General features: G+C 37.6%; 1 protein-coding gene across 2 annotated transcripts; it reads right to left on the bottom strand.

Annotated features, from left to right (window-relative positions):
• Positions 1–1037: 1037 nt before the first annotated feature.
• fam174b (family with sequence similarity 174 member B) lies at positions 1038–10447 on the bottom strand. 2 transcript variants are annotated; one of them, XM_057837725.1, is made up of 4 exons: positions 10308–10447; positions 9841–10165; positions 6959–7090; positions 1038–4611 (listed from the first exon to the last, which is right to left on the bottom strand). In XM_057837725.1, the coding sequence occupies exons 2-4, from the start codon at positions 10116–10118 to the stop codon at positions 4608–4610; spliced, it is 414 nt and encodes a 137-aa protein (XP_057693708.1). In that variant the 5' UTR covers positions 10119–10165; positions 10308–10447; the 3' UTR covers positions 1038–4607. The 2 variants fall into 2 exon arrangements, with proteins under 2 accessions (XP_057693708.1, XP_057693707.1); XM_057837724.1 differs by having other exon boundaries at positions 9841–10387.
• Positions 10448–12445: the final 1998 nt, after the last annotated feature.

The raw sequence follows: 12445 nt of genomic DNA, 5'->3' as shown, positions 1-12445 counted from the left end.
ACCCATGTTGACAATTACAGGCCTCTCTAATATTTTCAAGTGGGAGAACTTGCACAGTTAGTGGTTGACTAAATACTTATTTGCCCCACTGTATTTCTCAAGGGGCACAGGGCAGATTGCAATCGTTAACAAATTGTTTATTATTTATCTGTGGCTGGGTAGCAAATGCCCCAGGGACCGGTAACAGTCCCTGGCCCGGTGGTTAGTGATCACTGCTGTAAACAATTAACATTTACTAAAAGGTTCCACGGGGTATTTTTCTCAACTTTTTGCCAGACCAAAATGTTCATGGGATCACATTGCATTACCTGGGGAGCCAAATGAATAAAAGGGGGAATGTAGCAAAACATGAGTCTCCGTGAGTAACAAAGCAGGAGTGTAGCAGCTGTCCCTGCAACCCTGTTTGCACAGACTGAGGCAAAAGTCATTTTAAAAGATTGTCAAAAACACCAGCGCGTCCTTTTATATCAGTATTATGTTTTTAAATGAATATATATTCTATATTCTTAGCATTGAGTCCCCTATTGTTCTTTAAATTGATGCGAAACTTTTAATTTGAATTCATGCGAAATGATGAGTTACACACTTGTGTTCTGGATGTGAATTTTTTGGGGAAATTTAGGTGGTGGGTTAATTGTGCCTAAGATCAATGTATAGTATTTAAAAAGGTAACGAAGCTAGGGTCACAATCAAAAGAACATGTTTACTTTGTGTTAATTAAGTGTTCTTTACCAATAGTATGAAAGAAAAAGGATGTAAAATCCTGAAAATGTAAGTTAAGATATAACAAAAAGTGATACTTGAAGTGCTACTAAAAATGCTAATATAAGTATTTTTAACTGGGGGTCGGAATATTTCTGTATTTTTCGGACGAATTTGTTTTATTGTATTGTTTTTTTTAAGATTTCCGGTCTTTTATGAGCACCAACAACTTCCCTGACTACTGTTTTTTATTTAGGTCCCGAAAATCATGCCAAGAGCTATCATAGAGTACAGTATATGCTGATCGCACATACACTGCTAAACTGACACGCTCCTTCATGTTGACATTTTTTTTTTAATGACAAGCAAGGTTATACAATCATTGAAAGTCACAAAGAACAGCAAACGTACAAAAGATATGTGAGAAAAATTGAATATGCTGATATATCAAAGTTTGGAGTTAGCAAGAAACTTGTAAGCAACTGGCGAAATGCGGAGGTTACTCTTGGATTTTATCACCTAAATTTCCCCCATAGAATGTAATTTATACTCAGTTGCTACTTGTTTTTTTCCTTCTACTTTGTGCTTTTTTTTTTTTTTTTGCTAGTGCGATTTATTGACTAATCCGTGTAGAGATTTGTGTGTGTCGCCCTCTAGTGGTTGGCCACCGTTACTGGGGTGTTTGAGACCTCAATCACGTGACGTCACAACTCCGCCCCCCTGACTGGTGCCGCCATATTGTCCGTCAGCTCATCGTGTTTACATATTACTGCTACGTACATTCCTCCTATTACTGCGTGTTTTTCTGCTTGTCTAAGGAATCACCGCCTAGTAAACGAACCCAAAAACCTTCCTGACAATCGTTAACATTGATTAATCAAAAGGGTGAAGGCATGTGTGGCGGTTGGTTGCAGTAACAGAGAAGATAAACGGTCATTTTAGTAGTTGCTGTGTGCCCATTGTTAAAAGGGCAAATCTCTAAAGCAGCACGGTTTGGTTATCTCGGGCCATGATGCGTTTGTGTCGACAGCCGTTAGACAGCGGCGAAAACATCAATATGATGCCAACACGATCGCAGACATCATCAGACGGAGACTACGAAGCTCGTCGCCACGGTCGCGCAGCAAGAAGGTGAGCGCAACAACCGGTGTTGTGCCGAAAAATAGCCGCCCTGCGTGAAATGTCCCCAGACGGGAGCGCCCACACGGAAATGACTTTCTTGTACCATGAATATGTATTATTCTACTCTGCTTGAACTATTAAATGTCATACCTGTGTGATTGTCATTGGGGTATGGTCGTGAAAATCTGTAGACTAATACATTTCTGTTCAAAGATGGTTATGTGGCCCAGTCCACCATTTGTTACAAAATACAGTGCTAATATTTTGTGTAATTTAATTATTTAAAACTGATCTTAGTCGTAAATCCATTACTGTAATGCGTCCATGAAAACATTTGATGTTTCACGTCAATAAAGCGTTATAAATAAGCGCTCCCATCAGGTGGGACATTTCACGCGGGGCAGCTATTTTGCGGCACACAGCGGCCCGTTGTCGATCAAGTTTCATTTTACAATCGTGACAACGGTGACGCTCAGCTGACCAAATGTCGGTTTATATTCGGGCCGGTGCCGAATTTGGGTACCCGACTCCTCATCGTGACATAAACTGGAGTATGATTGGAAATTTTGTGGTCTCAGGACGAGCTCTGACGCACGGGACGGGACCGGACGGGAGGAAACATCAGTTTGGGCATCAAATATGGATCCGGCGACTAGATCGACCAAAGCTTTTCCAAATAACGGCTTTGATGCAACTCATCCAATGAGTTCACAGCGTCTGAAAGCACCGGGGCTTCCATAATTTGCAAGTGAATCCACCTTTGGAAACTACGATCATTGACAATACGGATGCACAATGACGGACAATATGGCAGCACAATACAGCGATCACGTGATTGTGTGACGTTGGTGATTGGGGTCTACAGCAGCCAAGTGTCAGTCAATGTAAACAGTAACGTTAGCTGCCGTTGGCAGTGTGCTGCAGGCGACACACCTCAGCAGTGGTGGGCAGGATACCTTCGGTCGTTTTGCTCGGATTAATCAATACTCAGATGCGATGTATAGTCCGAAAGATACGGTAATGGAAAAAGTCAATCAAACAATAAAGTCCTCATAGTGCTCTCTAAAAATATGTGGTGGTACAGGGCAAAAATCTGAGAAAAAAGTTAAACATCTGAATAGGACAGCAACAACAAAAAACAATAATAAATTTATAAAAAACAATGTTAAAGTTTTAGAACAGTAATGACTGAATTAAAAGTGAGGGAAATAATCAGAATCTTAATGTTATTGTTAATACGCTGAAAGCAGGTTTATTATAGAATAAGCTGCAATAGGATTTTTATTTTAAAAACATATTTACTCAAAAATGAAGTTATAATTGTACAACGAATGTCATAAATTTATAGTAGGTGACTATTTTCACGTTTTGTAACTGAGTGGTCGTTATCATTTCCAATTACAAAATATGTTGAGAAATGTTTTTTCTCCAAAGACAGAAAAAAGATACCACAAAAAAAATATAACAGATACAGAAAGTTGTGTATTGTTTTATTTAGTTTCCAAGCTGCTGTTTTTTTTTGCCAAAAGTATTTACCAAAAATTGTGAGCTATTCTTTCCTATTTACATTTAATTCCTGCAAACCCTGCATGTTTTTTCTTGAAATGTTTCAACTAATATATTTCCATTTCTGGATTTAAACTCTTTATGACAACTTGAATGTACTTTTGTCATACAAAAAAAAGGAGTATCTTAAAGGGCCAAGCACTTAAAAAGTGCTTTTATTTCACAGATTTGCAAATGATTTTATTCCAATCCCTTGATATATTCTTTGGATGAACAGGGTCATCCCCTCCCACACACAAACAGGGTGGCTACTTCACAATGTACTGTACATTCAGATATAATGTACATTTGATTTTGACAATACTGGAATGAAGTGTTTTTTTAATGAAAAAACATTTAACCCTGGTCAGACATTAAACCCTGAAATCCTGCTTGAGTGTGTATAAACATTCATAGAACAAAAAGAATATGATGTTAACTCTTTCACTGCCATAGGCGTCCAATCGTGTGGCTCTTTTTTTTCGATGTCAGTCAACGGCAGCCAATGAGTCAAAGTCAACGAAATCTTGAATGAAAACATACTGTATGGACAAATATTAAAAGTGATGTTTTCACAGACCATTCAATGGTTGATTATTGTGAGTTTTTGTACTTCAAAACAGTATGACTTGTGTTTCACATTAGTCGGGTGACTCAATTTCAAATATTTGGAGAAATATTCTGTTAAACTGGATCACACATTTGAATTGTTTTGCCCCAATACAACATGGTGCATTCATACAGTACATAGAACACAAACTGACCACCCAAATAATTTTATCACATTTTTAGTGTTTGAACCCAAAATACTAAGACATCGAGTCTAGATGTGGTCATAACTTGAATTCATACAACCACAAAAACAGATATAGTGTAGAAAGATCTAAATATAGCATGTTTCTATTCTTATGATATGTAAGATACAACTAGGATAGCAGCGACTTAGAAAGATCGCACATATAATGAAACAAACAAAAACGTTTTCTCCAAATTTTAGAACAGTGAGCATTATGTGCACTGAAGACTTCGGTAGATATATCTGGTATCAAAGTCAAAAGTTGAACTTGTGTAAGCACATCATTTTCCAGTGTCTCACAAAAATGTGGCTTAACAACAACACATAGTTTCGATGTTAACTGCAATGAAAATTTTCAACCAGTCACCCAAGAGCCATTTGACACAAACACAGGACGTCTAGTGGGTTGATCCAAAATGTGAAATATTGGTCCGTGGTGGATTCACCTGTAAGAAAATAGAAAAGGTGTCAATTGAAGTTTTACTAGTGGTTCGAGCGTGAACTGGGTTGAACACGTTGCCAGGTAAACAGGACGTCCTTTCTTCCCTTGAGGAAGCATTCATACTAGAGGAACAATAGAACGGAAGGGTGAAACCTTGAGTCAACATCACATCTGAACTACTTTACTACTGACAATCTTTGGATCTAACAGCGACATATTTTTGGTGCACATAAAAACATCCACTGAAGGGCGTTTTAATACAAAAGGAGGGAAGTTCAGTCTGCCAATGAAAAAAATGTTACTAATTGCCTCACTTGAGCAAATCAAAGTTGAAACCTTTGTTTACACCGATGCCGCTTTTAAGTCAAAGTCAGTCAAAGTCAGCGTTATTGTCATTTTGTTCATATGCACTGGTCATTAAAGAAAACGAAATTGCGTTTTTCTCTCTCTATCCCATATCACAGAACTAACATAAATGAGACATACAGTGTAGCAAATAAGTATTTAGTCAACCACTAATTGTGCAAGTTCTCCCACTTGAAAATATTAGAGAGGCCTGTAATTGTCCCAAACACAAAGTACACAACTGTGGAAAATTTCAGCAAAATCCGCCCAGCCCCCAGCGTCTAGAAAAAACAGACAGCCACACAGACAAACTCACCTTTACAGATTTAAAATATCCAACAGAAATTATTCCCCTAGTAATATTCAGGTAAATTGAACATAACAACGGCAACCACTACTGTCAGTCATGGTTGCTGCCACTACCCATGAACCATTGCGGGCGTAACACATAATAAATAACAGTCGCTACATTATGAATATCCAGCCGAAATGAATCCCTAAGTAATACTCAGGAAGATTGTACTTTTTTTTTTTTTACTCCAGTGTCTTGTGGAGTACTCAAAGCCACAACGTATCATCACAGTGCTTTTAAAATTGTAGATGAAACCATACAGTTTGAAAGCCATCTGCGAGATAGCAATCACAATAGACGCGTATTTTGCCCAAACGATGGCGCTGTTGCCTCCACGATCAGATTTTCTATGCTAATTTTGAGAATTTCTAATTCATTTTCTGCAATAAATGGAGGCCTATCAAGATCCAACTGATTTAAAAACATTCCCAGACACATAAAGTACAACTGTGAAAAATTTTGTCAAAATCCGCCCAGCGTGTTTCGGAGTCCATAGGGAGGGAGGGAAGGAACGAACTAGTGCTGTAACGATTAATCGATTAACTCGAGTATTCGATTAGAAAAAAATATTCGAACTAAATTTTGTTGCTTCGAGTATTCGTTTAATTAAAGTGGCATTGTAATGGTTGATTTTAAAAGTGTTTGCATTTGATTTTACTGATGAGGGTGGATACAATGCCCTCTGGTCTGCCTCTTTTCACATGGCTGAATCCAACTGCTCCCTGTTAAGACCGACATAAGCAAAGTTTTTGTTTGAGCGAATGTTTTTTTAATGCATTCTTAGTTTAGTTTGTAGGTATATTTAGCCGTTTTTTTGTGGGAATATGTGTCTGAACCACTTGTTAAGAGCATTGTAAAAAAAAATAAAATAAAAACTTTTGCATTTTATAGCATTTAAGCTAGCAGACTTTTTCCATCCAAGTTAGCCAATTGTTCTTTTGTTGTACACAGATCTTTTTTGTGTGTGTGTAGAATAGATCGTTTGAGGCTCAGCTCAGGTGTTTTAATTTTTCATGTCCTTATCCGATTACTCGATTATTCGAACTAACAAGTCCATCGATTAATCGACTACTAAAATATTCGATAGCTGCAGCCCTAGAACGAACAAATGAACAGATGGACGGACGTACGAACGGACGGACGGACACACACACACACACACATATTCAAAGTTCCATTGATATAGAAGTTTGTTATACAGTACTGATTTAGGGCGCTTTCACACTAGGACTGTTTGGTCCTTTTCATGCGGACCAGAGTTCTTTGTCTCTGATAGTCCGCTTCGTTTTGCAAATGTGAATGCATATCCAAACTCTCGTTCGGACTAAACAAACACATACTGAATGATACTCTTCTAAATTTGTCCAATCAATGAGTGTAACTTTCATCCATGTGATGCTACTCGGAAAGTTTTTGGCGCAGTGTGAATACTGAACCTTTTCAACTAGTCATTTGTTGTGAGGTAGTAGCTCTCCAATCGGACCCTGGTCCTCTTGGTCTCATGTGAAAGTACCCAATACCCATACATATCGATTAGTTTTTAAGGGACCACAAACATGACCGTTTTCAAGGAATGATGTTGATTGTACTTCCTACCCCACCCTTTTTAAAATTATGCTTTTTATTGAATTCAATCAAAAGTAAGAAAGCACACCTGTAATTGACATCAAATAGAGTCGAGTCATCCTCGTCCTCGTTCTCATCGTTGAGGGGCGCCATTTCCACTCGTTCAGCGGGTGTTGTGATGATGTCGTATTTCCTGGTTTTCCTTAATCTACGCCCAGATCTGGCAAACAGAAATACAGATTAAATTCATTCAAAAGATTAAGAACTGCAAAAATAACAAAAAGTTATATGTATTAGTGCGTCCTTGAGTGGTCGCAAGTCAGTCGAAAGCCACCGAAAGAAAATTTATCGCATTTATGGACAATTTATAGTGTATAATGAACTTGACATGCATGTTTTTGGAATGTGGAAGGAAGCAGAAACTCCACAGAGGAAGGCCTAAAACTCAAGAATGTGAGGCCATGCTACCCTCTTTTACCATTATTATTTATATTTATTTTTAAATCAGGTTAAACTAGTACTCCCTGCGGGAAGATCACGTAATGGATGGTGAACTTTCTTTTGAAATTTCATAACATCACACAAGGCAAACACAATCACTTGCTTGTGACTGTGAATCTTTCAACATCTTGTGAAACACAAAGATTGTTTTTCCTAGTTATGTAAAATAATTGACCATTACTTTTGAAAAGGAACTACGGGTCTAAACAATTCTAGGCCCTAATAAGCCCCAATTTTCTCTTGAACAAAAATTTTATTAGACTCACATAAAATACTGTCCCTGATTTAAATATGTAAAATATTTAGTACATATTTACTACATATTTTGATGACGCAGCTCAGTTGCTCTTGGTAGAATATCTGTGCTCGATACTAGCGAAGCTAGTATGACGACTAGCATGATTTGTTGGTTTTCACCCGAGGATTTATGGATAGCAGCTAATAAATAGAAAAACAATACACATACTATTGATGTAGAAAAAAATAACATGATCCTTTTATATGTCAATCAATGTGCAAAATAAGGTGTCATTATTATCTGTTGGGCAGAAAAATTATACAAATAGCCTGCAAACATACTAAGTTTAATACATTTATTCAGGGCCGCAGCTATCAATTACTTAAGTAATCGATTATTCTGTCAATAAATTCGAATAATCAGATTAGGAACATTTAATGCGTTGCAGAATAAATTCTAGGAGATGTAAAACAAAGGCTCGCAAAGATTGCACTTTCAAAAGAGTATTAAATGTGAATGCAAAATGAAATTCCCCGTTTTTTTCCAAACTATGCAGAATTGCACTTTTATTTCACAAGAGCAATAGTTAAAAAACCTGAGCTTAGCCATAAATGGGATGAAAAAAATAATAATAATAAATGAGGATTGAAGTACAACAAAAGAACAACTGGCTAACTTGCATAGCAAAAGTCCGCTAGTTTAAATGCAATAAAATGCTAACTTATTTTTTTACAATGCTCTTGAAAAAATCTTTCGAACACATATTTCCATACAACACTGCTAATTATAACTCTAAACTCAATTATGAATGAATAAACAATTATATTAGCTCAAACAAAAACTTACAACCCTATTTTGGTTTTAACAGGGAGCAGCTGGATCCAGCCATGTTAGATGAGTTATGCCATTCATTGTTGTCACTAGAGGGCTGTGTATCCACCCAAATGAATAATACTAAATGCCAACACTTTTAAAACAAACCATTACAACGCCACAAATTAAACGAATCCTTGAAGCAGCAGAATTTGATTCGAAGCTTTTCTCTAATCGAATTACTCAAGTTAATCGATTAATCGTTGGAGCTCTACATTCATTCATTCGTTCGTTTTCCATGTTGCTTATCCATTATAGAGCATGCTGAAGCCTATCCCAGGATCCTATGAGCAAGAGGCGGGGACACCCTGAATGCATTGCTAGTGCATCACAGGGCCACATGAAAGATAAACAACCATTCACACACACAGTAATACACTACGGATTGGGATAGGGAATTTTCTCAAATTCTTCACAGGTGACAAGGAATAATGTGCATTAACCCTTTATGGGGCATGTGATTATTTTTGGCAAAAAAAAAAAAAAAACTCGCCTCATAAAAGCATCATTTTGGTTCACTTGTAGAATACCAAATGTTAATACTGTAGCCTACTTGACCCAAAAAGGGATGTCCACATATATGGACACCAGGTTCCTCTCATAAATACATATTTTAATGATGATGATGAAGCTTTTTTATTTTGAGCATGCACACACAAACACACACACACACAAAATCATTATTTTAAGAGACTTTATTCTTTATTATTAACCATTATCTTATACATACAGGTTGTCCACAAAGTCTGGGTACTAAGGAATTTTACTCTTTTATTTATTTGACGGCAATGTAGACCTGAATTTTGTAAGTCGCATCAAATTATGCATTGATGATAATGGAAATCATATTGAAAATCGAATTTCTCAACATCATAATTCAATGAAATTGTTTTAAAAGTATTTTAATTAATTATATTGTTAAGAAGTTACATTTTCAATAGGATTTTCATTATTATCAATGAAAGAAATTGTTTGGTTTTTAGATAAGAGTTTGAAAATGAAAAAAAAAAAATTTAAATAGAATATTTGCACATCTTTTTTAACCACGCCATTTAAAAAATAAAATTAAATTAAAATAATTAAAATATATATATATATATATATATATATATATATATATATATATATATATATATATATATATATATATATATTTTTTTTTTTTTTTTTAAATTAAAAAAAAACACATTTCCTCTTATCTCAATGCCAGCCATTGACAACAATAAATTTATCAAAACAGGGACGATTGATTGCGAATTCTCATATGTCATGTCTCCCAGTCAAAATGGATTGGACGTCTAGCGCTGTCAATGGGAGCCAATGAGTTAAATGAATGCCCTAGAGTTGGGGCTCCTTACCTGACGACTTTGGCGAGCAGGCAGGTGATGAGAGCACCCGTCAACACGCAGGTGAAAATGACGACGACTTTGAGCGTGGGCAGATGCGTCATGAGGAACGAAGTTGGAGCTCCGACCGCATCATGCGTGCCATTACCGCCGCCGCCGTCATGTTCTCGGAGTATGACCGAGGTCGTGTTCAACGGCTCGGCCGGAGAGGTAGACAGACTTCGAGGCTCACCTTCGACGCTCCAGACCGCTGCCGCCATTAAACTTAGAGCTAAATGAAATATCGCCATGGAGCCTAAACGGAATGCTGGTACTTGTTCTCCAGAAACGATGACAGCTGTTACATTATAGAACAGAGGTTGGATTTCTTGCAATTTACACCATAAGAAACTCAGTGAGAAAAAATAACATTTTGAATGGTGTAAAATTCACGATTAATTTAACTATATTGTGCTTAATTTGCACAGAATTCTACAAACCGTTTCTGTTGAAGCGATTAGATGTAACACCTTCGTGCTTGTATTTGGGATTGGGATTATCCGCCTCCTCCGGAAATGTTCATTAGACCAACCCTCTTGTTCCTGGTGCGTGACGCCTTCATGGTAGACTCGGAATTGGCATCACCGCCATCTAGGGTTGCCACCTGTCCCTTAAAATAAGGAACAATCCGAAATTGGGAATTAAATGTTGCGTTCCGTATTGAACTAATACGGAATGTAAATGAATATGTACATTTCATTTTAGGAGTTTTTGGGATGTCCTTTTTGTTCTCTGCCTGTACAACTTTGGGCGCGAGGGGGGCGTCCAGTATTTCTTATTTTTGAAAGGTGGCAACCCTACCGCCATCCCGTGATTGACGACGACGGCTTTGTCAGCATCTGACCGAAATGTTGTTTAATTTAATTTAATTAATGGTAGCTTTGCATATCATGCAAAAGCTACCATCTACAAAATTCGTTTTTTTTTTTTCAATGGCGTTTCTTCGGCTCGCCGCCTGGACAAAACCTTATTTTTACCATATTCATATAAATCATAACACATTAAAAAAAATCTGGAAAGTAAGGGGCATATAGGTTGTATACAGAATTCGCCAAAAACGTTCCTATTCATTTCTAAAGGGATGCTATCAAGGCCGGCCCAGCCAATACGCAGACTATGTAGCTGCTTAGGGCCCCTGACCACTAGGGGGCCCCCAATCTGGCAACCTCCTTTTATACGTTGTTAATAGAGCATTGTGAATAATGTGGCACGCATTGCCGTTTATCTATGCAAACATCTATTTTCTTGTCATGACAATCTGGCAACCTGGGGAGTGACGTTGAACCTGCTTTGCGATGATTGGTGCTCAAACTTGGTTGGAAAATAGATGCATGAATATGTCGAAGAGAATTTATCTTTCTGGAGCAGAGAAACGAAAGAAGAAGAAAATCGGAGAAGAATAGAAACAGCAGTATCAAGGCAATAGAGCATGTTGTTGAGGTTGTTGTTGTTGTGCAAGGCACTCCGACTTGAACGTTGTTGTCAGCTGAGCTTGTCAATATGTTGTACGGGTAATTGCCATTGGCTGCAGGGCGAATGCCCGGAGCGAATCAAGTTAAGCCGAGCAAGTTGTCACCTGTTGGCAACGACAAATGTACGGCTTCCGCTGATTGTAGTAAAACGAAATATTGGCATAATATGCATTTGAAATGGTGGGCCAAAAATATGGGCTGCTTGGCATTATTTTGCTTAGGGCCCCCAAATGGCCTAAGGCTGCCCTGGATGCTATTGACGGTCATGTACATCCTTCCATTAATTTTCTAATGGCCAAAATTTCCCCTTCATTGTCAATGGCAGAAAACATGGGTGGTTGTGATTTTTGACCAAAAACTTATCATTTACATTCAACTGGGGCCTAATTAAGTCGATGCCATTGACAGCCAGGCATGTTAATTCCATTGACAGCCATGTAAATCCTTGACGGCCATGTACGTCCATGCCATTGACGAGCATGTACGCCCTTGTCATTAACGGCCATCATACACGGAGGGCTAGGGGGCATAGCAATCCCCTGGTGGCCGAAAATGTCATTGCATGTAATTGACTTTCTAGTATATGAATTTAAAATTAAGACTTTGCCGGTAAAATGCTGTCTGTAATGGTTGTGATGCAATAAAACAAACAAAAACAATGAATGAAATGAACAAAAAAATATTTTTAGAATGGGTCAAAATTGATTTTCGAACAGATCATGTGACTAGCACTTTAGAGACGGTCATTTGCTTTGCTTAGCCAAAACCACCTGAGGACAGAAGAAACAAGATGGATATACGTTTTTTTGTTTTTTTTTTTAAACCTAAGCTTTCAAAAGGGACAACAACTACTGAGCGAGAACCAAGGCTTGAAGATGTGGCCACAACTGGGCGTACCATATTCAATGGACGACGTCCTTGACCAAAACCTGTCCTAAGCAGCCTGTTTTAGAATTCCCCTAAAAAATAATGGGAAACAAAAAACACTCATTTTCAATATATGATTATAAATATCCCTAGCTGGTATATTCAGTCAAAAAGGATGGTGTCTCCTGTTTTTCCTAACTCACCACTGTGAGGATTCATTTTGCAAGGGTGTGAGTGAC

The sequence above is a fragment of the Corythoichthys intestinalis genome, chromosome 5 (assembly GCF_030265065.1).
Source record: "Corythoichthys intestinalis isolate RoL2023-P3 chromosome 5, ASM3026506v1, whole genome shotgun sequence".
NCBI classification, from domain to species: domain Eukaryota; kingdom Metazoa; phylum Chordata; class Actinopteri; order Syngnathiformes; family Syngnathidae; genus Corythoichthys; species Corythoichthys intestinalis.
Note: the sequence above shows the minus strand (reverse complement) of the source record. Positions and strands in the feature narration are given on the sequence as shown.